General features: G+C 38.5%; 2 protein-coding genes across 2 annotated transcripts; both read right to left on the reverse strand.

Moving 5' to 3' along the window:
- Window positions 1-512: 512 nt before the first annotated feature.
- On the reverse strand, window positions 513-6,061 carry LOC148129135 (vomeronasal type-2 receptor 26-like). Its single transcript, XM_087948331.1, has 5 exons — window positions 5,777-6,061; window positions 4,713-5,573; window positions 3,319-3,546; window positions 2,623-2,749; window positions 513-1,414 (listed from the first exon to the last, which is right to left on the reverse strand). Exons 1-5 carry the CDS (start codon window positions 5,939-5,941, stop codon window positions 513-515), a joined length of 2,283 nt encoding a protein of 760 aa, XP_087804457.1. The 5' UTR covers window positions 5,942-6,061.
- Window positions 6,062-12,759: 6,698 nt separating this feature from the next.
- LOC113429188 (vomeronasal type-2 receptor 26-like) lies at window positions 12,760-23,844 on the reverse strand. Its single transcript, XM_087947372.1, has 5 exons — window positions 23,560-23,844; window positions 22,538-23,397; window positions 22,044-22,271; window positions 15,107-15,233; window positions 12,760-13,661 (listed from the first exon to the last, which is right to left on the reverse strand). Exons 2-5 carry the CDS (start codon window positions 22,682-22,684, stop codon window positions 12,760-12,762), a joined length of 1,404 nt encoding a protein of 467 aa, XP_087803498.1. The 5' UTR covers window positions 22,685-23,397; window positions 23,560-23,844.
- Between the last annotated feature and the right edge of the window lie 1,262 nt (window positions 23,845-25,106).

Raw genomic sequence — 25,106 nt, forward strand, 5'->3', positions numbered from 1 at the left:
AAGAACAAACTCAGAGCAAAAAAGGGGAAATGGCATTCTTATCCATCTTCTGTGGTTGTAAAAGGAATGCATTTATTGTCTTTACATGATCTTATTCACACTGGAGTTCACACTGCATTTCTTAGATGTTTACTTTAAAAAAAAAGAAAATTGCTAATAGAAAATCAGGTTTGGCCTTCATGTCTTTAGAGTTACCACTGTACTTACATTTCAATTTGATACTTCTTTAAATGTATTTGTGTCATTTCAGACAATTTATATGGATGGTTAGAAAACTTTCATTGATTGACTTGAGATTAGCTGGTTTCTGGTTTTCCTCAAAACATATTCTCTCATTAAGTTCTGTGAGCCTCCATTGGAAGTTCTTGGAACAGGGAAAAAGATTTCCCAAAATCCAGATTTCCAAGTATATCAGAATGGTAAAATTACAGCTATTGGAATAAATTAAATATATTTTGAATTTTGATGTTTCTCCTCTCAACTTAAAAACATAATAAAAAAGAAAAAAGTATTTAAACAAATCTTCTTATCAGTTGTTCCCTGTTATTTAAATCAGGCCTCAAAACCATAATGTAACATTTAGGAAAAAAGATGCAGCCCAGGAGCGCACCACTAGAGCACAAGATAGAGAATATCTCCACAGCCACCATGGCTTTTCCTCTGGTGCTCAGGTATGTTGGTACAAAGGAGGCCCACACACTGCAGAAAGCCAACATGCTGAAGGTGATGAACTTGGCTTCATTAAAGCTGTCAGGCAATTTACGAGCCTGGAAAGCCACAATGAAGCTGGCAAGTGAAAGGAGGGCCATATAGCTCAGGACACAGTAAAACATAACAATTGAACCTTCATTGCATTGTAGAACCATTTCTTCAGTTGTTGAATGCATGTCTAATTCTGGGAATGGGGGAGAGGTAGATAACCAAACAATACAGATGCTTGCTTGGAGTAGAGAGCAGAGAAGGACAATAGAAACAGCCAGTCTTTTCCCCACCCATGTCCTCATCTGAGATCCTGGCTTGGTGGCCTTGAAGGCAAGAGAAACAAGGATGGTTTTGGCCAACACACAAGAGATGGACAATGAGAAAGTGATGCCAAATGCAGGCTGTCTGAGGAGACAGGTGACTCTCCCAGGTTGTCCAATAAAGAGCAAAGGACAGAGGAAGCAGAACAGAAGAGAGATGAGGAGAATGTAGGTGAGATCCCGGTTGTTGGCTTTGACAATTGGACTGTCTTTGTGCTTAATAAAAGTTCCCAGCACCCATGTTGTAGTGATGGAGGAAAAAGCAGCAAGACAAGCTAAATTATACCCTAAAGGTTCTTCATAAGACAGAAAGTTTATCCTTTTCAGGAGACATCCATTTTTTTCTTGATTTGGATACTCATCTTCTGGACATTGGACACAAGCTACCATATCTGAAATTGGAAAAAAAAAGACACACGTTGTAATCAGGAAAAATAAAATAGCAACAGTGACTAAACTGAGTCCTAAAGATTCTTTATAAGACAAGCAAAAAAAATTTCACAAATTTTTTTTTGCACTGAAAGTCAGAATGTCTAAAAAAACAAGTCAATATAGATTCATGAGACAGAGAATTAATGCCATGCTTAGAATCATATAATTTTCAATGAACTTTTTCATTGACTCGTTCCACTTCCAAATATTGTGATACTTTGGTACTCAACTGCTTGGAAACTCTTTGAATTTGGCATTTTGACAGGAAAAGTTTGTCCCAGTACTCATTGTTTGTTTGGTACTCAACACACAAGCTGGAATTAGTCTGTTTTATCTGCATTGTGACTCACTACATTATTCATTATGGGGGAAATTGTTTGGTACTCATGGTTTTTATAGAATGGGACAATTTGGTGCAGCCAATTCACCATACCCAACTTGCCATGGTGAAGTGAGTGCGGCCAACTCACCATGGCAAATTCATGGTGTGATAACTTGCCATGCCATACTCATTGTGGGACAACTCATTGTTTGACAATTCAGCAATTCAATTTAAATATTTAAAATAATATTAAAATGATTTTTGTCATTCACATTTTGTTTTCTCCCTCCTTTTGCATCCTTTCTTTTAATGACTCAATTCCACAATTTCTTTGATATAAATGTAATTCTTGTCCTGTGGTGAATTGTCATGTAACAAATTGGCCAAGGCAACATGTCCCACAGTGAGTTGGCTGCACTGAGATGGCCGTGCCAAGTTGTCCTAGACCTTCATTTTTGGTTGTCATTCTATCTTGAACCAATTAATGTTGAGTACTAATGTACCACTGTAAAATGACATGAATGTATAACCTGAACAAAAACAACAACAACAGATTAGCTGAAGGTATTAGTATTTTAGTATTTATTTGATTTGTCAATCGCTTACAAGATACAGGTGTAAGAATAAATATAGTTTTGAATATATGAGATAGATACTTATGAGATAGATGGATACTTATAAGAAAAATAAAACAACAATAGGACAGGGATGGTAGGTGGAACACAGACTCAGTGATAAACTCAGTGTACTTCTATGGTGTACTTGATTTCTCTGGAAGTTTTTCTGGAATTTCAACTTCATTTCTATAGCAAAAAACAACAACAACAGAGTATTGTGTTAGCTTACCCATCTCCTTGGAGATTTTTCCTTTTGGACATGGAACACAATCATAGCAGCAGAATTTTTTCCCTTCATTCTTCCTCTTCTGATAACCAGGGTGACAATAATCATTGCACAGAGAAATAGGAATGACCTAATTATAAATATTAAATGTTAGAAGATGCATTGTTTTGAAGAAAAAATAGTTAATATACTGGAAATAAATATTATATTAAAAGAAATACCCTAACAAAAGGCTGTACAAAAGGATCAAAAATTCAATTTATTTAAAAACAGTTAGGTCCTTTTCAATTTGACCTTTAATTTGAATTTGTGAGTTTATCTGATCTGAATTTCCAGGTGTTTTTTCCCCAATTAGATTCATATCAAGATCTCAATATGGAATATTTCATTAATTCAATTTATTCAATGTGAAAAAATGAGTGAATCAAATTCCCTTTAAATCACAGCTCTAATGCATCTTCACTCAAAAAGGAAATACAGTCACTTAAATGCATGTGTTTGTCTTTCACTTTTTTTTCCAATTTTTAGGGGAAGTATAATAAATAATGTAAAAATATATATTTGTCTTAGTTTTTAATAGTAAAAGTTGAAAGAATAATCTTCTTGATTTTTATAAGTTGCCTGGAAGAAAAACACTAAATATCCCAAACAAATGAACCCATCTTACAATGATCATACAAACTCTCCTTGCATCCATACCTGGTTAAACAATCTGTGCCAAACTATCATGTCCACATTTATGGCTAATTCCTTTCCTTTGAGAGCATCAGGGTTCACTGTTCCAACCTTTACTCTCTGGTAAGTAGAATTGGGAAAGACAGCTATATTTATAATATCAAATCCACCCTCCATCTTCTTTTGATCATAAAAAGTCAAGGTTTCTCCAAGAGAATTATTGAATTTCATGCCTTTCAGAAATTGGTGGAGCTAGATTATTGGGACAAATAAAAAAGGAAAATAAAGAATAGAAAGGTATGAGTAATTTTGTCATATTTGCACTATACTTTTGAGAGAGAAACTCTGAAAACATAGACAATCGATTTGTTCAACCTCTTGAGAAACTGTTTACTGCCACCAACATGGTGGGGGGGGGGTACAGAAAATAAGAAGGATTCAATATTGCAATTTAAGGAAGGGTCAAATAAAAGGTAAAATGGATTCTAGGCTAGCACAACCCCTTGATCCCAGAAAGAGACATATAAAAAACTGAAGAAACAATTTCTAAACATGCTCCTCACTTTCCATCTATTTTCATTTCATGTTATTCTGATAGATATAAGGTTGTTAAGGATGTGTTAAGGACTGAACAACAGCTAAGGAACATTCCTTTACTATCTTCATCAATAGGTGAAATTCCTGAATAGCCAAAAGACCTCAAAAACCAGAATTTTAGTTCAGGGGTCTCCAAATCCTGAGCTATGGACTGGACTGGTATTAGCCCATAACCTGTTGGGAACTGGGATGGGCAAGTGATGGGTGAGCTCACGAAGCTTCATCTGCACATGCATGGCATCTAGGTTGTGCACACAAAACTATCTCCCCCTTCTGCCACTGCCACTGCTGCCTCCATTGCCACTGCATGGAGCCAGAAAGGTTGGGGACCACTGTCTTAGTTCATTCATGATTCAATCCTTGCTTCTGAACATGTCCAGGGAATAAAATGGAAAACATACACTGTGAACTTAAACCCAACAACAACATAGAAAAATTCAGCTGAGTTCAGTTTTTTACTTGCTTACACACAATAGACAGAATCTTTCCTGATTAAAGCCTTACTATTCTCATCCTAACAGATATATACTGAGACATTCAAAGTATGGCTATTCTAATTCCTTTCTATCTTTTTTTTTTCAATATCCAAGCTATGTGTCACTTGCTCAAATTTCTGGAATGTGTTCTCTTCATCCTGGGTATCTGCCTGTTAACTGTAGTCCATCAAACCAACTCCACCTCTACAAAAATTATTTCTATAAATACAAAGATGCAAATAAAGATAAATATGATCAATGGACATTAATATTTGCTTCTTGCCTGCTTGCATCATGCACTCTTTTCTATTATCTAGTGCAAAGTATTTGTAGCACACAAATCACCTGCCATGGTTGTGAATCTTCATACTCTGATAATTTATGCCTCAAAAAATGCTTGTGGTTAGATCGAAATAAGGAAACAGCATGTAAAGCTTGAGCCAATACATAGACTGCATTATAGATACTATAGCTGTGCCCGGACACTTCCAGCTCAAAAAGAGCTCTAGGAATATCTTTCATCCTCTCATTTCCAGTACAAGTTTCACTGTCTGGAAGGGTCAAGGTATGAGCTGACAATGAACAATCAAATACTTGTTCCCAGAAAAGTGGAAAAAATCCATCTTCTTGAATCCAAGGAGGCTTTATGAAGTTCAGGAATTCCTTGAACCTGGGAATGTCTTTGGAGTGAATTGTAAAAAAAATAGCACCATCTAAACCCTGCCGATCCCATTTTTTATTCATTCCCGTTAATAAATAATCCATCTGGGCAGTCATGATCCATACCTTTCCCAAGGAACTCTGCTCATGTCTAGGATCAAATGTGAATATAGTATTAATTATCCATGCAATTGTCAAAGTTTCTCCACAGATGATAAAGGTATTGATCTTCTCATCAGCTATGTGCTTGTAAATATTTAACCCTATATGGAACATTTCGGATAAATTGTCCCAGTGGGTTAAATAGGGAATTCTTTGTGTACAAGCAGAGCAGATTCCATGCTGGGAAAAAAGAGACTCCATGGTCTGCAGAAAATATTCTCCATGCCTATTATCAATAGTAAAGAGCCCAACCCATCTCCACTCAAATCGTTGAAGCAGTCGGATCATCCCAATGTATTGTGAGGACTCATTCGGAACCATGGAGTAATAGATGGGAATTGCAGCACTATGAATATCCTTCGGGGCAAATGACCCATATGTGAGCTAATAGAAAATAAATACCTATTATATATTATCATCATCATCAATTTCTCTTTTTCTATTTGTATACTTATATTTCTTGGCACATATGGTCACATTGTGAGCTACGTGGGCATTGTTCAGAGTATAATCTTTTTTTTCATTGCCCTCATTTGGAAAAAGAAAGGAGAAGGGAATATTCATGCCTCTGTCCTCAAAGATCCTACCTGTGGAATCTTGTAAAACTGTATAAGGTCTGCAATATACAATGAGGTTTCAGAGCTGAGTCCCCCAATGACAGAAAAGAAATTTTTCCTTGTGTCACACTTGTAGTTGGGGACAAATTTCTGTGACCTGAACAGGAGTTCTAGAGTGGTCCGATAAGTCATCATTGCATTGTAGTAGCTGTCGTGAATATGGAAGCCAAGAGTGACGTTGGACAAGATTTTTGGATTCTCATTGATCTCCTTCACAGCAAAGACCAAGGAAAGGACATGCTGGTAGAATTTTGTTAGCACGCTGAAAACAGGATAATGTATAGGTCTCATTAAATATTCCTAATTCTACCCACTTTCCTGTAACCTCATGGAGGTGCTTTGGTCAACATTCAAACACAATTGAAGAACAGCTATTTCAACACTATTGCCATCTCTACTGAACTGAACTAAAGGAAAATGTTTCTGGGACTCAGCATTCTGGGCCAATGGGTGGTAAATGAAAAGAAACCACAGTGGATGGACTGGAAAATGAGGAATGAAAAAACATCTAAAGGGAAAGCATGGAGAAAAATATTCTGCTAGAGAAGAAATTCAGAAAACTGATGAAAATACCACAATAACAGAGTTGGAAGGGATGTTGGAAGTCTCCTAGTCATTCTAAAGTAGTAGATCCCTATACTGTTCAAGACAAGTGGCTATCCATACTCTTGTTAAAAACCTGCAGTGTTGGAGCATCCACAACTTTTGAAAGCAACTGACTCTACCGATTAATTGTTCTAATGGTTCTAACAGTTCTAATTAAGGAAATTTCTTCTTAGTTTCACGTTGATTCTCTCCTTGATTAGTTTACATCCATTGTTTTTTGGTTTGCCTTCTGTTGTTTTGGAAAATAGGTTGTGGCAGCCCCTCAAATATTGGAACACGGCTATCATGTCATCCCTAGTGACATGATAGCAGCATTCCAATAGTAAGATAGTATACTATAATATAGTATAGATAGTGTACTATCTATACTAATATCTATAAATCTATATCTAATAGTATAGATGGTAGATACGACTCTGTGGCCGAATGAATCTTTTTTTAACACACTTCTTTTATTATCTGCTGTCCTGTACCTGTTCAAATCTACATAAAGTTAATAAACCTTTGACTTTCTAAATTTTATTTATTAATTGATTTGATTTTTTTCATGCAGCTATGGAAAAGGAACTCCTCTTTAGAAAAAATAAAATTGCTTTACCATTGCTATGCTACTTATGAAATCACAGAAGACTCTTATTATGAGATAGCTATTTTCACATTTCTGCTAAGTTTAGTATTATGTAACCCAACCACTCCCACCAGAATTTTCCTTCGAGCATAAACTATGTTTCCTGATCTATGGTTTTTAAATTTTTGTTACATTAAAAACAAACAATGCATTAATAATATTCCAAATTCCAAACTATAATATCTTTTATTAGAAGGTATTCTCATTATGAAAGGAAACAGTCTAGAGCTGTCACATATGTGAACGATCAGAATTACTTACTCTGGGCTTTCAAAATAGTCCTGAGAAGGATGTTGCTGAAATGAAACTTCATTAAATTGGTAGTTAGCCATGGATACCATCCCACCAATGACAAGGTCCCCTTCCTGGTACCATTCATTTGGAACAGGTATGGGTTCACCTGGATGATATGGCAGAGACTTCACTCTGAAAAATGCAAATAGAAGAAGAAAGAACATTTGGCCAGCAAATGCTCTCTAACTATAGACCTTCCACCATCAGTAAGCTAACCCATGTTGGTCTGCATTCATTCTTTTCCCTAATGTCTTTTTCAGTTGTAAATTGTTATCATTGAAATAATGTCAGTAGGGAGTTATGTCTTCAGAATTTTCTCTCCCTTAGTATTTCCTTATTTATTTTCTCTTTGTGATGCAATAATTGGAAATGTTCAGAGAGGAACTTCAATTCATCACAAAGCTACACTTTGAGCATTAAAACTTTGGTCATTTTCCACTTTTCAACTAAAAATGTTTTTGTGTTCAAGCAAGGTTCACAATAACACTTACACAAATGAATTTCTTTAGTAAAATGAATGATGATATCACTCCCCAGAACTTTTTGGAAATGGGAACATTGTTCCATTTGTGATTTGAAGGCTTCCTTGTGAAAAACACAACAGATTAATTAGTCTGCAGAACCTGATCCACATCTATCTGAAAGGGATCTGTAATCAGGGAAAGGCAATTGTTCTGAGTGGAGCTGATACTCGGTACTTGCTTTAAAGGGATCCCTTTGCATATCCATGGGAGAGCTGCTGTAGAATGTCTACTCCTTTGTCTCTACCTACTGTAATTGACCCTGAAAAAAGGAAGAAAATACCATGCACAACACCATGTCAACACCACCCATTCTCTGAGCTGATCCAGAAGGATATCATGATCAATGGAACTGAAAGCCACCAAGAAGTCAAGTAGGACAAGAAGGGATTTACAACGCCAATTCCACAAATGCCAGAGATCATTCAAAAGTACAACCAATATCGTTTCTGTCCTGGGACAGAATCCTGAGTGAAATGGATCCAGATAATCTGCTTCATCCATGACCATGAGCCTCAGTGTCCTGGTGGCCAGAGTACAGTACTGAAGATTACTTCTGCTGCCTGCTGGCTGCCTGTAATTTGGCAGTTCTAATCTCACCAGGTTCAAGTTTGGCTCAGCCTTCCATCTTTCTGAGGTGGATAAAATGAGGACCCAGATTGTTTGGGGCAATATTCTGACTATGTAAACTGCTTAGAGAGGACTGAAAAACATTGTATAGCAGTATATAAATCTAAGTGTGATTTCTTTGCTATCTGTACCAATTGTGCAACCAAAATTCAAAGATTTTTCTCCTTTAAAGAATAAATATTTTCTACCTGAAATAGACTTTGACAGTGTTACAATTGTAATATCCACTGAGATCCCATTTAAAAATATTCTATTATAGATAGAATGTCCTATTTTATCTCCTATGATAAAAAAAATTAATATTCTTAAGTACTAAATTCACATACCTATGTGAATATTCACCATGGATTGAATTGCATGGTCATTAAGACATATATTTTTTAAAAAATCCATTTCAGATAAATAAAAAACTTATCTTTGTGCAAATAGCCCCAATTCTCAATATACTGTAGAATAATTGTAGTTTTATAACTGTATTACTATTGGTTCATATATATTAGTTCATGGCAGCCATGGTAGCATAGTGGTTAGGATGCAATACTACAAGCTATTTCAGCCGACTGCAATTTGGCAGTTTGAATCTTATCAGGCTCAAGGTTGACACAACCTTCCATACTTTCGATGTTGGTAAAGTGATGACCCAGATTGTTGGGGGCAATATGATAACTCTCTAAATCAGGGGTTGCCAACCTTTTGGACCTCAGGGACCACCAAACTCATAATTTTAGATCCCAGGGACCACTAACCGGTTCTGTGGGAATGGCCTAATTTGTGGGTGTGGCTTGGTGGTCATGTGACTGGCGGGGCATGGCTTGTATGTAAATATTATATTTATATAAATATTGAATTTTTTTATTAAAAAAGAGCAACTTTTACCCAAAATCAGGCAAAGCAGGCAAATTGAGTTGCTCACACAATCACAGATTCATTCAGAGATCTATCTATCTGCCATCGGCTAGCTCAGTCTGTCACATAAAATTTGCTTGCAAGCAAACTCACAAAATTAACTCACAACACACCATGCATGTAAATATTGATTTTTTTTTTATAAAAGGAGCAACTTTTACCCAAAATCAGGCAAAGCAGGCAGATTGAGTTGCTCACAGAATCATTCAGTGATCTATCTATCTGCCATTGGCTAGATTAATCTCTCAAATTTGCTTGCCCTGAGTCTGCACTGAATTTGCTTGCAAGCAAACCTTCAGTCCTAAGGGAGATTTGGCTGTGCTGAGCCGAAGATTTAAAAAGACTAGCAAGAAAACAAGAAATCCAACCATTTCCTACTTCCTAGCTAATCTAAATCTGCTGGCACAGCAGAACAGATGATGGTTGGAAAAAGGAAAAATAGCAACTTAGCAGACAAGTTTTCCGGATAAGGAGTGAGTGGGCAGGGAGGGTTCCTGTGGGCCATGTGAGCTGAGCAGCCTTGTGTTTCTGCACAGCCTGGATTAATTGCTTTGTGGGGGTGCTCTGGGGGTGAGATTTCTTTGTGGCCCACCAAAATTTTCTCTCAGCCCACCGGTGGGCCACAGCTCACTGGTTGGTGACCGCTGCTCTAAAACACCAAGAGAGGGCTGTAAAGCACTGTGAAGCAGTATATAAGTCTAAGTGGTATTGCTATATAGAATATACATATTTGTTTAGAATAGAATAACAGAGTTGGAAGAAACCTTGGTTTCTAGTCCAACTCCCTGCCTAGGCAGGAAACTGTACACCATTTCAGACAAATGGTTATCCAACATCTTTTTAAAAACTTCCAGTATTGAAAGCATTCAAAACTTATGGAGGCAAGTTGTTCCACTGATTAATCGTTCTAACTGTCAGGAAAGTTCTCCTTAGTTCTAAGTTGTTTCTCTCCTTGATTAGTTTCCACCTATTGCTTCTTGTCCTGCCTTTAGGTGCTCTGGAGAATAGCTTGACTCCATCCACTTTGTGGCAGCCCCTGAAATATTGGGACACTGCTATCATGTCAGCCCTTTCTAGGGATGGCCCTTAGAATTAGGTGCAAATTAAACCTGATGTAAATCATGCTGATTCCAAGCCACCTATTCTAATCTTAGTGTCAGCTCTGAAAGCCATATTTTATTTGGGAGCTTCGAGGCTGCCATATTTTGCGCCTATGAATTTGGAAGGGGGGATTTCATAGAGAGGTAGAAGAGTAGACTCAACAACATTCTTTCACATAAAATCAAGGCCATGTTCCCTGGCATGTGGAGGGGAGTGTTTGAAGGAAGGTCTCCAGTTGGGACAACGTTTGACTGGACCATGTGATGGAATGGTGGGTGCAGAAGAGGGATTTTTGATTTGCTAAAGAATGGGGAGTCCATGATAGACAGTTTGAGATTGAAGCTGTGAGGGTTTGAGGCTGTAACAATGGAGTCTGGTAGAGCACTCCAGGCATTGACCACTCTGTTGCTGAAGTCATATTTTCTGCAATCGAGTTTGAAGCAGTTTACCTTGAGTTTGTATTGATTGTTTGCCCATGTATTATTGTGGTTGAAGCTGAAGAAGTTATTGACAGGCAATATGTTGTAGCAGACTATTTTGTGTACTATACTTAGATCCAACTTCAGGCAGCATAGTTCCAGATTGTCCAAGGCCACAATTCCAAGCCTAGAGGCATTCTGGTGATGAAGCACTCAGAACTTCTAATGTGATGTGGAAATAATTTCAATCTGCTTCACTACAGACTATTTTCATAATGTGGGAGTGAGTCTTACTCAAAGATAAAGGAGACTCTGATCTTTTGTTATTTTATAGATGAGATTCCTACTCTGTAAATTTTATCTATAATAAATATATGTTATGAATGGTCCCACAGTTTCCATTTGAAGTACTGGACTATTGGATTTGATGAATTGTGATTCCATTGCATTTGAAAAGAGACTACAGTGAACACTTAACAAAATGAAGTGATAGGGAGAATGTACCCCTGTGAATAGGAAGGGGAGGAATGAAAGGAAAACCTCTCATGAAGGAAGGAATGCTTTGATAAAAGAAATCCACATATATCTTAATTCCATATCTTGTCTCACTAAGCAAATTGCTAAGTTAGATGTATTAACATCCTTCTAATAATTAATCAGAATTTATAGATATTTTATTTCTGTTTTGTTATTAAAATGTGTGCTTGCTAATAACAACTGATAACTACAACATAATAAGTAAAAAGTACAAACTCAAAGCAAAAAAGGGAAAAAAAATCTTAGTTATAAAAGTCTTTAGTTATAAAAGAAATACATTTATCGACCTTGTGTGATCTTGTTCAGTCTAGAATTCACACTCTTGGATTTTCACTTTAAAAAAAGAAAATTGCTGATAGAAAATAAATGTTGAACTTTAGTTGTTATATTTAAATTTGAAATTTCTTTAAATGCAATTGAGTAATTTCAGACACTTTAAGTGGATACTTAGAAAACTTTAATTTGTTGACTTGACAACAGGTTTTCTCTGGTTTTGCTCAAAGCATACAAGTACTCCCCCAATAAGTTCTGTGAGCCTCACTATCCCACCAAGATTTCAGAGTTATAACTAAATCAGACTGGAACACATATTCCTTAAAAAAATAACTTAAAATTAATTTTGAATTTTGATGTTATTCTCAGGAGTGATTCTACCTGTTCCACTATTAGTTTGGTGATCGCATGCAGATGTGTGAGCACCTAACAGGCAGACACCTAATGCATGTATATAGCTTTCCACACACCAGCTGAGACCTGCAGCATCAATCAGCTGAGAGGATAAAGGGAAAAGTGCAGGGGCAGGTGGGAGGGCTGATCCTCTTCTTTCTCTTCTCAGCTGATTGTTGGAGGGTTGTTGTTTTTTACTACCAGTTTGGCTGAACTGGTCTGAACCGGTAGCCTACCACCACTGGTTTCTCTTCTCAACTTTAAAACAGAATACAAATAAAAAAAATAAAAAGGTGTTTAAAGAAATCTTCTCATCAGTTGTCCCTTGTTATTTAAATCAGACCAAAATAAAATAATATAACACTTGGGGGGAAAGATGTACTCAGGTAGGTTGGAACAAAGGTGACCCAACACACTGCAGTAAATAAAACAATAGAAATGTATGGGCAATTTTATCATAGTTGTACTATGCTTTTGAGTCTGGAAACATGTAAAATCCATTTCTCCAAGATTTCAGAGTTACAACTAAATCAGAATGGAATACGCACCCCCCCTTAAAAAAATAATAACTTAAAACTTAAATTTTGAATTTTGATGTTTCTCCTCTCAAGTTTGAAATGCAATAATAAAAATGAAAAAAGGTATTTAAATAAATCTTCTTATCAATTGTTCCCTATTATTTAAACCAGGCCTAAATACAATAATGTAGCACTTGGGGACAAATATACATCCTAGAAGCACTGCACTAGAACACAAGATAGAGAAGATCTCCACAGCCACCATGGCTCTTCCCCTGGTGCTCAGGTAGGTTGGAACAAAAGAGACCCACACACTGCAGAAAGCCAACATGCTGAAGGTGATGAACTTGGCTTCATTAAAGGTGTCAGGCAGTTTACGAGCCTGGAAAGCCACAATGAAGCTGGCAAATGAAAGGAGGGCCATATAACTCAGGACACAATAAAACATAACAACTGAACCTTCATTGCATTGTAGAACCATTTCTTCAATTGCTGAATGCATGTCTAATTCTGGGAATGGGGGAGAGGTGGATAACCAAACAATACAGATGCTTGCTTGGAATAGAGAGCAAATAAGTACAATAGAAACAGCCAGTCTCTTCCCCACCCATGTCCTCATCCGGGATCCTGGCTTAGTGGCCTTGAAGGCAAGAGAAACAAGGATCGTTTTGGCCAACACACAAGAGATGGACAATGAAAAGGTGAGGCCAAATGCAGACTGTCTGAGGAGACAGGTGACTCTTCCAGGTTGTCCAATAAAGAGCAAAGAACAGAAGAAGCAAAGCAGAAGGGAGATGAGGAGAGTGTAAGTGAGATCCCGGTTGTTGGCTTTCACAATAGGACTGTCTTTGTGCTTAATAAATATTCCCAACACCCATGTTGTAGTGAGGAAAAACAAAGTAGCTACAGTGGTTAAAATGAGTCCTAAAGGTTCTTCATAAGACAAGAAGCTAATAGTTTTCATGATGCATCCATCTTTCTTATGGTTTGCATATTGGTCATCAGGACATTGAAAGCAAGTAACAGTATCTAAAAAGAAAAAAAATATCAACACAGATTCATAACAATGATCATTATTAATTTTCATATTGATCCACACCCTGATGTTTATACCTTTGTACCAAATATAGGATCTACAGTATGAAAATACATTTGAATATCTCCTTATGTATATTGTGTGTGTTGTTGTATTAAGTCAAATATTAATTGGATTATACACAAGGAAAATTAGCAAACACCATGAAAATCCATTTTATCTTGATTTGCTTTCTTGTGATAAAGGAGCTCTCCAATGATGATTTATGAATATCTGAATATATTTTCATATGTAAAACCATATTGACTTATTGAATATTTGATTTCTTGTTCTTATCACCATCTTGGAATAAATCAGCATTATATATAAAATACACATAGGTATTACACATCCACTTTGAGGAAAATCTGAATAAGGATTTTTCAACTAACCAAATTGTGCAGAAATGTATAGATAGATGGATAGATGGATGGATAGATAGATAGATAGATAGATAGATAGATAGATAGATAGAGAGGTAGATAGATAGAGAGGTAGATAGATAGACAGACAGACAGACAGACAGACAGACAGACAGACAGACAGACAGACAGACAGACAGACAGACAGACAGACAGACAGACAGATAGATAGATAGATAGATAGATAGATAGATAGATAGATAGATAGATAGATGGAAGGAAAAATAAGAAATATTTAAAGTAGCAAGTAATTTAATTATATTCCTCATTATGTCTGTAGGATCCTAATTATTGTTAAGAGATATATTTCTGTAATTTGTCCACTCTTGCTAAGAAATAAATGTTCATTTTCATCAATTTCAGAAATTCTTGATTTCATTATTGTATTTCAAAAGTCTCCTAATTTCGTTGGTGAACTATGGAGGTGTTTGGATTGCATAGTAGTACAAATGTTTCAATTTAAATAGCAAGACATCACTTCTGAAATCCTCCCTTCCTTCTTTCCTTCCTTCCTTCCTTCTTTCCTTCCTTCCTTCTTTCCTTCTTTCCATCTTTCCCAGTCATTGTATTACATATAGTTTTTAAGTTGTACAATCACTTTCTTGTTTTTTCTTGTTTTTTCATTTAAAAAAAAAACTCTCTGAAATAATTTTTTGTGTGTGTGTGAGACTGTATTCCCTATAATGCCAATATTTCTGAATCTCCACTATGATGGTTGCTTGGGTATAAAGCTGAAACCATTTCAAGATTTATTTATTTAATTAATTGAAAAACGGTGTTTGTTGTTGTGTTATCATCATCACTTGTAATTCCATTGTTGGAATCTATAATTCTTCATGTATTAATGAATTTGATTTCACTGCCTGTTTAGTTTCCAAAAAAACTCTTATCCATGCACAACCAGACAATTTAATTAGCTGAAAGTGTTCTACACAATAGACAGTATAACAACAAAATCAGGTGATTTGTAAACTTACCCATCTGTTTGGAGATTTTTCCTTCTGGGCAAGGAATGCAATCATAACAGCAGAATTTTTTCCCTTCCTTTTTTCTTTTCCGATATCCACGGTGACATTGTTCATTACACAGAGAAATGGGAAGCACCTAGTTATCAAAATTAAAATGTTGGAAGATGAGGATTTATTATTTTCAAGAAAATTCAGTTGTTACACTGAAGAGGGATTACATTGTTACATTAAAAACAAAAGTCCCATCTAAAGATTGTAAAACAAGAAATTGATTGGATTTGATGATTTATTTGAAAAACAATTAAGTATATTTCAATTTGCCCTCTGATTTTATTTTGTGAGCACAATTGATCAGGATTTCCAGTTTTTGTTTGATTAAATCCATATGAGAATTTCAAGATAATTCAGACCATTAATTTCACCAGAAGTATTGAGTCAATCCATCATAGATTTGAGCAGAGATTTGATAAAGCTTCATTCAGCAAGAGAAACATGATCTCTTCAAAGCATTATTTTTCTTTCTCATTTACATTAAACTATGTGAGGGAAGTCCAATAAATGTAGTGCACAATACCAGATATTGTTAGCTTTTAACAACGACAGAGAGAAAAAACATAATCTGGTTATCTTCATGGGTTGTCCAGGAGAATAAAAGTAAATATGCCAATCTAATAAACCCATATGTGATGTTTCATTAATTCAGTTTATCAATTTGATCAGATGGATTGAATCAATCAAATTTAGAATAGAATAGAATAGAATAGAATAGAATAGAATAGAATAGAATAGAATAGAATAGAATAGAATAGAATAGAATAGAATAGAATAGAATAGAATAACAGGGTTGGAAGGGACCTTGGACATCTTCTAGTCCAACCGCCTTGTTAGGCAGGAAACCCTACACCACTTCAGACAAATGGTTATCCAATATCTTTTCTAAAACTTCCAGCATTGGAGCATTTACAACTTCTGGAGGCAAGCTGATGCACTGATTAATTGTTCTGTCTGGAAATTTCTCCTTAGTTCTAAGTTGCTTCTCTCTGTCAATCTGTGCTCCATTCAAAATCCAAGAAAGAAATACTTAGACTCCATAGATTAGAGGAAAGAAATATTTTACTGAAAATTGAAGTGGTAGCATCAGGTAAAATTCTGAATCTGAGAAATTAGGCGTGCAAACCACATATACAAAGTGATGGAATTGTTCCCACCCCCCAAAGTTCAAAAGATTCTTCCAATTAAAAGTTCTGGATATGATCATGTGGGCATCTTCAGGTGGTGATGAGGCCTCTGTCCGTTAACCTTGGCATATTTTGATAAAGATTTGCAGCTGCACAAAAGAAAGAAAGCTAAGCGAGAAATAGAAAGCTAAAAGCAGGAATTTATACTCCCCCACTCCTCATTTACACAACACAAGAACACCTCCAGCTCTCTTTCTAGACAATTCCCCCTCCTCCCCCGTTACTTATGGCAGCCAAAAGATTCAAAGCAGTAGCAGAAGATCTTGAAGGCTGACATTCGGCCCCCCTAGAAAAAAGATGTTAGTCCTGCAAGAGAGAAAAGAAAACAAAAGATACTGATTACCAATCAAATACATTTCTAGGGTTTGTCAGGATATTTTGTGCGAAAGTCTTTGATCAGCTTAGGGGCTCTAACATCCTTCTCATTGACCCACTCAGCTTGGGAAGAAGGGAAATGTTTCCAAGCTACGAGGTATTGGAGGCGACCCCTCCACTTTCGAGAGTCCAAAATATTTTTAACTTCAAAATGTTGTTTACCTTCAATCAGCAATGGTATAGGAGGATTAGTCTGGGTTGGTCTCAGACCAGAAGTGTGTTCAGGTTTCAACAAACTAACATGGAAAACCGGATGAATTCATCGAAGAGTTTTTGGACTGTCACAGGATTTACGATCCGTTCAATCGTGAAAGGACCTACATATTTAGGACCTAGTTTCTTTGACTTTTGAGTGGTTTGCAAGTATTTGGTGGACAGGAAAACTTTATCACCCACTTGGTAGGTTTTCTGTGGAGTTCTCTTTTTATCTGCAAACTTCTTATGAGATTGATGTGCGTCATCTAATGCTTTACGGGCAACTGGCCAGTTAAGTTGGAGTTGAGATATCCATTCGTCTAGTGACTGGATGTTAGGTCTTTCACGAGGAAGCTCAGGTATGGGTACAAAGTCTTGTCCTGACGCCACTTTAAAGGGGGTGAACTGAACCCCTCAGTCAGAAATTATATGTTCAGGAATGCCATGCAGTCTATAGATATGTAGTATGAATAGTTTAGCCAACTATTTTGCCAAGGGAATCTTAGAGCAAGGTATGAAATGCGCTTTTTTGGAGAACAGATCGGTTACTACCCAAATAACTGTGTGTCCAGTGCTCTCAGGTAACTCTACTATAAAGTCCATAGAGATTTCCTTCCAAGGAGCTGTTGGCCTGGCCACATTTTGTAACAGACCTGCTGGCTTACCAGGAGGCCTTTTTGCTGAGGTGCAAACTGAGCAGCTAGCCACATAAGTCTCAATGTCCTTTTTCAATGTAGGCCACCAGAATTGTCGCTTAATGAGGTGTAAGGTCTTCATGAATCCAAAGTGACCAGCCGCTTTAGAGTCATGGGCCTGTTGCAATATTTGGCTTCTCAATGTCTCTGGTACATACAGCTTCGCTCCCATCCAGGCCAAACCATCTCTAACTGTACAGTTATTCGAATGCGCCAGGAACCACTCATCCAGTTTCAGGGCTTCCTTTAATTGCACCATCAAATCACTCGACAATTCCGCTTCTTGCTTCTTCTTTTGCGCTCTAGTGACCACCGGAGCGGCTAGCTGTTTGGTTGAAACAATCAGCCATATCACTTCCTGACGAACACTGTTATATTGAGGCAGTCTAGATAAAGCATCCGCCATAAAATTCCTCCCCCCCGGGATGTACTTCAGTGAAAAGTTGAACCGCTTAAAATACTGGGCCCACCGAACTTGTTTAGGAGACAGTTTCCGAGGTGTTTTTAAGGCCTCCAAGTTCTTATGGTCAGTCCATACCTCAAACGGGTGTTTTGCTCCTTCCAAGAAATGTCTCCATGTCAATAGAGCCAAGTGAACTGCAAAAGCTTCCTTTTCCCAGACAGCCCACCTTCTTTCGGTTTCAGTCAGTTTACAGGAGGTGTAGGTGCAGGGTTGTAGAATTCCCTTTTCATTGATTTGAAGTAAGACTGCTCCTACTGCCACATCACTCGCATCGGCTTGGATCACGAACGGGGCATCCATGTCCGGGTGCTTTAACACTGGTTCTGCAGTGAACAGTCGCTTCAGCTTTTCAAAGGCAGCTTGGCATTCCATGGACCACTCCAGCGGTTTTTTAGGCTTTGGTTTCACCTCCCCCTTAGTTTTTAAGAGATTGGTGATAGGCATTGCTATCTTAGCAAAAGACGGGATGAATTGCCGGTAAAAGTTGGCAAATCCTAAGAAGCTTTGAAGTTGTTTTCGGGTACGCGGTGGGGCCCATTCCAACACAGCCCGTACCTTCCCTGCATCCATTTCAATGCCCTCATGAGATATATGATACCCCAAGTAGTCGATTTTCTCTTGATGGAACTCACATTTGGACAGTTTAGCATACAATTTAGTGGCTCCCAGTTTCTGTAGCACTGAACGCACCAGTCTCACATGTTCATCCCAAGTTTCTGTGTAGATAAGGATGTCATCAAGGTAAACCAAAACCCCCTTGTACAAATGTTCATGTAGCACCTGATTGATCATCTGCATGAGTACGGCTGGAGCCCCTTGTAGGCCAAAGGGGAGAACATTGAACTGGAAACAACCCATTGGGCAATTAAAAGTGGTTTTCCACTCATCCCCTTCTTTAATTCGGATTTGGTAATACGCTTCTCTCAAGTCCAATTTCGTGAAAATTTTCCCTTTAGCCAGGTGGGTTAACATGTCCTTCATCAGGGGGAGGGGGTACACGTTTTCCACGGAAATTGCAATCAGGTTTCTATAGTCCACTACCAAATGCTTGGAGCCATCTTTCTTTTCATGGAACAACACTGGGGCCACTACCTGAGATCTAGCGGGTTGGATGAAACCCGTTTCAAATTTTTATTGATAAACAACCTCAGCTCTTTCAATTCCCATGGTGTCATTGAATATAGCTTTGTTTTCGGGAGCGTCACCCCTGGCAGAATTTCAATGCTACAGTCTGTTGACCGATGAGGGGGAAGCTCATCTGAAGCCTTTTCGCTGAACATTTCTTTCAAGTCCCAATATTCTTTTGGAATTTTTTCCTCCCCGTCCAAGTTTTCAGTACCTGTGGAGGCTAGCTCAACCGGATTCTGAAGCTTCTGCTGGGATTGCCCCTCCCCTTCCAGTCGCTGATTGGTGCGTATGCACAATGACACTTTCCTCCAGTTCACATGGGGATTCCACTTGCGGAGCCAGGGCAATCCTAGTATTAACGGTTGCTCCATCCCAGGGGCCACAATAAAACACAAAATCTCTTTATGCTCCCCCATGGTCATCTCTAGAGGTTCCGTTATGAAGCGTGCAGAGCAACCCCCTGCCACTGATCCATCCAATTGGCAAAAGGCTATGGGCGTTTCTAAAGTTCTCAGTCTGGTGCCCATCTCCTCAACTACTTTCATCTTGATTACACATCTCGTGCACCCAGAGTCTAGCAAGGCTAACATCTCCCCTTTGGTCCCTGAAGTGGGTACCCTTAATTTTACTGGAATGGTCATGGGGCCCTTATTTGGACTTACCAGGATGTCGTCTTCCGAGTCGGATTCACTCTCTTCAAGGAAGGTCGGAGGTCCTAGCTCCTCTCCCGCCAGAGGGGCAACCTCTACAACCTCCCCCGCCTTTAGCGCGGTTTCGCGAGGCTTGGCTGGGGGATTTTCAGATTTCCTCCCTCCTCTCTGCACCCCCTTTGGATCCAGCTTGACCCTGCAGTCTGCAATCTGGTGGCCCTCCTTCCCACATCGAAAACAGGCAGTGGATTTGGGTCTTGCCATCACTCCTCCCTTCGGAGGTTTATGGGCCTCTTGGAAGCGTGGGGGGGGGGACAGCTTGCTCCATCCAGAGCCCCCCCCTGCGTCTGCTTCGGGTCAAATCTATTTCCACTTCTTCTGCCAGCAAGTACCACAGCTGCAAATCATTTGGGTTCCTTCTGGAAATACACATCTGGTATACGTCTTCATTTAGACCATCTTTGTAGGCTTCTATCAGGGCTCCCTGGGACCAGCCTTGGATATGGCATGCCAGCTGTCTAAACTCTTGGGTGTAGTCGGCCACTGACCTCCTCCCTTGATTTATGGTTTTCATCCTGATCCTGGCGTTTTGCTCCGCTAATGGGTCCTCAAATCTTGCCCACAGCGAAGTCATGAATACGTTATAGTTCAGCAGTTGGGGGGAGTTATCATTATACAGAGTCACCATCCATTCTGCAGCTATTCCCTCCAGTGCCCTGGTGACACATCTAACTTTGGCTGCTTCTGAGGTGAACTCTTCCCCGTATTCTTCCATATAGCTCCAAACTTGTGCTAGGAAGAAACCCAAGTCTTTGGGATTTCCTCCAAATTTCACTTCTAACGGAGGCAGCTTGAGGACTCTGCGTCTTCTAGGGATCACACCTCCCGCTGGGGGCCCCGGGGCTGCAGCCGGCTGCTGCGCTGGCACAGGCTAAATTATGGGGGTGGGGGCAGCTTGGCTGCCTCTGGCTCCCCCTTCCCCTTCATACCTTGGAGTGGCATGGGGCTGTCCAAAAGCTTCATTGAGGAGCTGCCTGGCTTGATCCAGTAACAATTCTATCTTCTCCCTCTCTTGCCATGGCTCCTCTTTCCCACGCCGTCGGGAAATGGTGATTCCAGGAGGTGGGGCTCTTTGGGATCCCTCCAGCCAACACCCAACGACCATCTGGGCTTCTCAGTTGGAACCTCTTCCAGAGTAAGGTCGGCTAGCAATTCAGCGGCTGGCACCTCCGGTATCAGCAATGATTGCCCCCCCACAGCTCCCAGATCCTCCTGATCACTAGCTGGAGATGACATGATATCAAACCCCCTCAGAAGAAAACTGGATATTTTCTCCGGGTGGGCTGGTGATGAGATTCAGAATAATGTCAGTCTGTGCTCCATTCAAAATCCAAGAAAGAAATACTTAGACTCCATAGATTAGAGGAAAGAAATCTTTTACTGAAAATTGAAGTGGTAGCATCAGGTAAAATTCTGAATCTGAGAAATTAGGCGCGCAAACCACATATACAAAGTGATGGAATTGTTCCCACCCCCCAAAGTTCAAAAGATTCTTCCAATTAAAAGTTCTGGATATGATCATGTGGGCATCTTCAGGTGGTGATGAGGCCTCTGTCCGTTGACCTTGGCATATTTTGATAAAGATTTGCAGCTGTGCAAAAGAAAGAAAGCTAAGCGAGAAATAGAAAGCTAAAAGCACGAATTTATACTCCCCCCCACTCCTCATTTACACAACACAAGAATGTAACACCTCCAGCTCTCTTTCCAGACAATTCCCCCCTCCTCCCCCCATTACTTATGGCAGCCAAAAGATGCAAAGCAGTAGCAGAAGATCTTGAAGGCTGACACTATCCTTGATTAGTTTCCACCCATTGCTTCTTGTCCTACCCTCAGGTGCTTTGGAGAATAGCTTGACTCCCTCTTTTTCTGGTATCAATTTACTTTCAATTGCATCAAAGTTTCATCCAACCAAGAAAATATAGTAATTTAAATGCATTTATTTCCTGACACATTTTCATTTTGCTATTTGGGGGGACTCTAATAATGTGCCCAATATTGGTGATGTTAGTCTTCCACATTTAAATTTCATGTTTTAATTTGGCTCTTCCTCATGGTTTGCGTGGAAGAAGAACAGTAAATTTCCAAGTTAAAAGAATCCATTTGAGAATGGTCATAAAAACTCTTCTTGAAATCATACAGTACCTGGTTAATTGATCTATGCCAAACAATCATATCCTCATTAATGGCTAATTCCTGTCCTTTTGCAGCATCAGGATCTACTTTTCCAATCCTGCGTCTTTGGAAAGTGGAATTGGGAAAGACAGCTATGTTTATGATATCAAATCCACCTTCCATCTTCTTTTGATCATAAAAAATCAAAGTTTCTCCAAGAGAATTGTTGAACTTCATGCCCTTAAGAAATTGGTGGAGCTATACGATAAGGAATAATTAAACAGGAAAATAAAACAATAGAAATTTATGAGCAATTTTATCATAGTTGTACTATGCTTTTGAGGGAGAAACTGCAAACATGCAAAGTTCATTTCTCCAGCCTGAGAACCTGTTTCCTATGTTTTGCGTATGGGGATAACAAGCTCTGATATTTCAATTTGAATATTAGTCAAATGAAATATAATGTGCATTCTAGCCTTCCATATCTATTGTCTAATACAAAATACTTGTAGCACACAAATCACCTGCCATGGTTGTGATTCTTCATAATCTGATGATTTATGCCTCAATAAATGCCTGTGTTTAGATGGAAGTAAGAAGAGAGCCTGTAAAGCTTGAGCCAATACATAGACAGCATTATAGATACTATAGCTGTGCCCAGACAGTTTCATCTCAAAAAGAACTCCAGGAATATCCTGTATCCTCTCCTTCCAGTACAAGTGTCATTGTTGGGAAGGGTCAAGGTGTGAGTTGGCAACAAACAATCAAATACTTGTTCCCAGAAAAGTGGAAAAAATCCATCTTCTTGAATCCAAGGAGGTTTTATGAAGTTCAAGAATTCTTTGAACCCTGGAATTTCTTTTGAGTGAATTGTAAAGCAAATGGAACCATCAAAGAACTGCCGGTCCCATTTTTTATTCATTCCTGTTAATAAATAATCCATCTGGGCAGTCATGATCCATACCTTTCCCAATGAACTCTGCTCTTGCCCAGGATCAAAGTAAAAAATGATATTAGTAAACCATGCAATGGTCAAAGATTCTCCATAGATGATAAAGGTCTTGATCTTCTCATCAATTATGTGTTTATAAATATTTTCCGATCTCTTAATCATTTCAAAAAATTTGTCCCAATAGGTTAAATATGGAATTCTTTGTATACAAGCAGAGCAGACTCCATGCTGGGAAAAGAGAGACTCCATGGTCTCCAGAAAATGTTCTCCTTCAGTGTTATCAATAGCAAAGAGCCCAACCCATCTCCACCCAAAATGTTGAAGCATTCGGATTATCCCAATGTACTGAGAAGACTCATTTGGGACCACGGAGTAATAGTAGGGAATCTCTGTGCTATGAACATCTTGTGGGGTAAATGATCCATATGTGAGCTAAAAGAAACACATATTATGAAAATATATTAGTATCTTTTTTCTTCATAATTTCCAACAAATTTGGTGAGATTATTGAGGTGTGTGGCCATTTTTAACAGCCCCAGTTGGAAAAAGAAAAAGAGAAGGGAATTTTCATGCCTGTGTTTCCAAAGATCCTACCTGTGGAATCTTGTAAAACTTCACGAGATCTGTGATATAGGAGGAAGTTCCAAAGCTGAACCCTCCTATGATAGAAATGAGATTTCTCCTGATGTCACATTTATAGTTGGGAATAAATTTCTCTGATCTGAAGAGCAGATCCATTGTGGTTCGATAGGTCATTATTGCATTGTAGTAGCTATCTTGAATATAGAAGCCAAGAGTGACATTGGATAAGATTTCTGTACTCTCATTGATCTCCTTCACAGCAAAAACCAAGGAAAGGACATGCTGATAGAATTTTGTTAGCACGCTGAAAACAGGATGAATTTACATATATCATTAAATGTATGATTGTAACTTTGTTGTTTGAAACCTAACATTTTTATTGACTATTTCCTAGTATGATTTGATTGCTTATTCTACCCTATGACTATCATCAACTGCAGTACCTTATGATCCTTGACTCTTGATGAATGTATCTTTTCTTTTATATACACTGACACCATTTGCACCAAGAAAAATTGTGTGTCCAATCACACTTGGCCAATAAAGAATTCTATTATATTATATTCATATTTCCTGATTATTGTCACGCCCCTGTCGGAATCTGATTTGGAGGGGAAGGCTGAACAGCTGACAAGGAGTGGGAGTGTTGCTCTGTTGGCTGTGGAAGAAACTAGGGAACGGCAAAGTCCAACTGGGCAGAGCAGGAAAGAGGTACAGCAAGGGAGAGGGAATTCAGAGGAAGACCCAGGCCCACCCCCTCTTCATCCTAGGGCATGCAGGGAGGAACGGAGAATGGAGCAAGATGAGTTGCGTGGCTTATGGGGGAGGAAAGGGCTTCCCTTCATTAGCTACAGCTGGGAACACAATGCTTAAAAAGTGTTGCATGCAGCAAAATGTGCAAATCATGAATTTATCTGATATCATTGAGGCTTATCTGTGTTTCTGCATGTCTTCCCAACTGTGTGTGTTTTGCTGTGGTTTCAAGTCAGCAATTCCTTCTCCTGCCTTGTCAAATTAATTACTGCAGCATGGTTTATTTGGATTTTTAGTGACAGTACTTTGTTTTTGGACTGAATTTTCTCTGCTTAAAGGCTGTTCCTGGGAGAGTTTTTCTCCAGCAAAAAGTAAGCTGAGCAAAGTGGGATATAATAAAGAGACCCTTCTTGCTTATTTAATTGTGTTGCCTTTGTGAAATGCCCCGGGTCATCACAATTATTTTCCCGTAACCTCAGAAAGTTACTATACCCTATTTGCATGCACAATTGGAGATTGACCAATCCAACTCTATTTATAATTCTACTGCACTTGGGATTTCCATTGTTGCAGATTGAATCAAAGTGTAGCCAAAATCCCTGAAAACACTTTCTCACATAACAAGGGGTTCTCATTGTGAAATAAAATAATCTACCTTTCTTTTTATTCTTTGCAATTCCTCTAACTAGAGAGGACATGAATCTTGAATGATAAGGGTTGCTTACTCTGGATTTTCAAAATACTCCTGAGAAGGATTCTGATGAAATGAAACTTCATTAAATTGGTAGTTGGCCATGGATACCATT

The sequence above is a fragment of the Notechis scutatus genome, chromosome Z (assembly GCF_049901735.1).
Source record: "Notechis scutatus isolate UNSWTSFEM ecotype Mainland chromosome Z, rNotScu1.2, whole genome shotgun sequence".
In the NCBI taxonomy this organism is placed as follows: Eukaryota; Metazoa; Chordata; class Lepidosauria; order Squamata; family Elapidae; genus Notechis; species Notechis scutatus.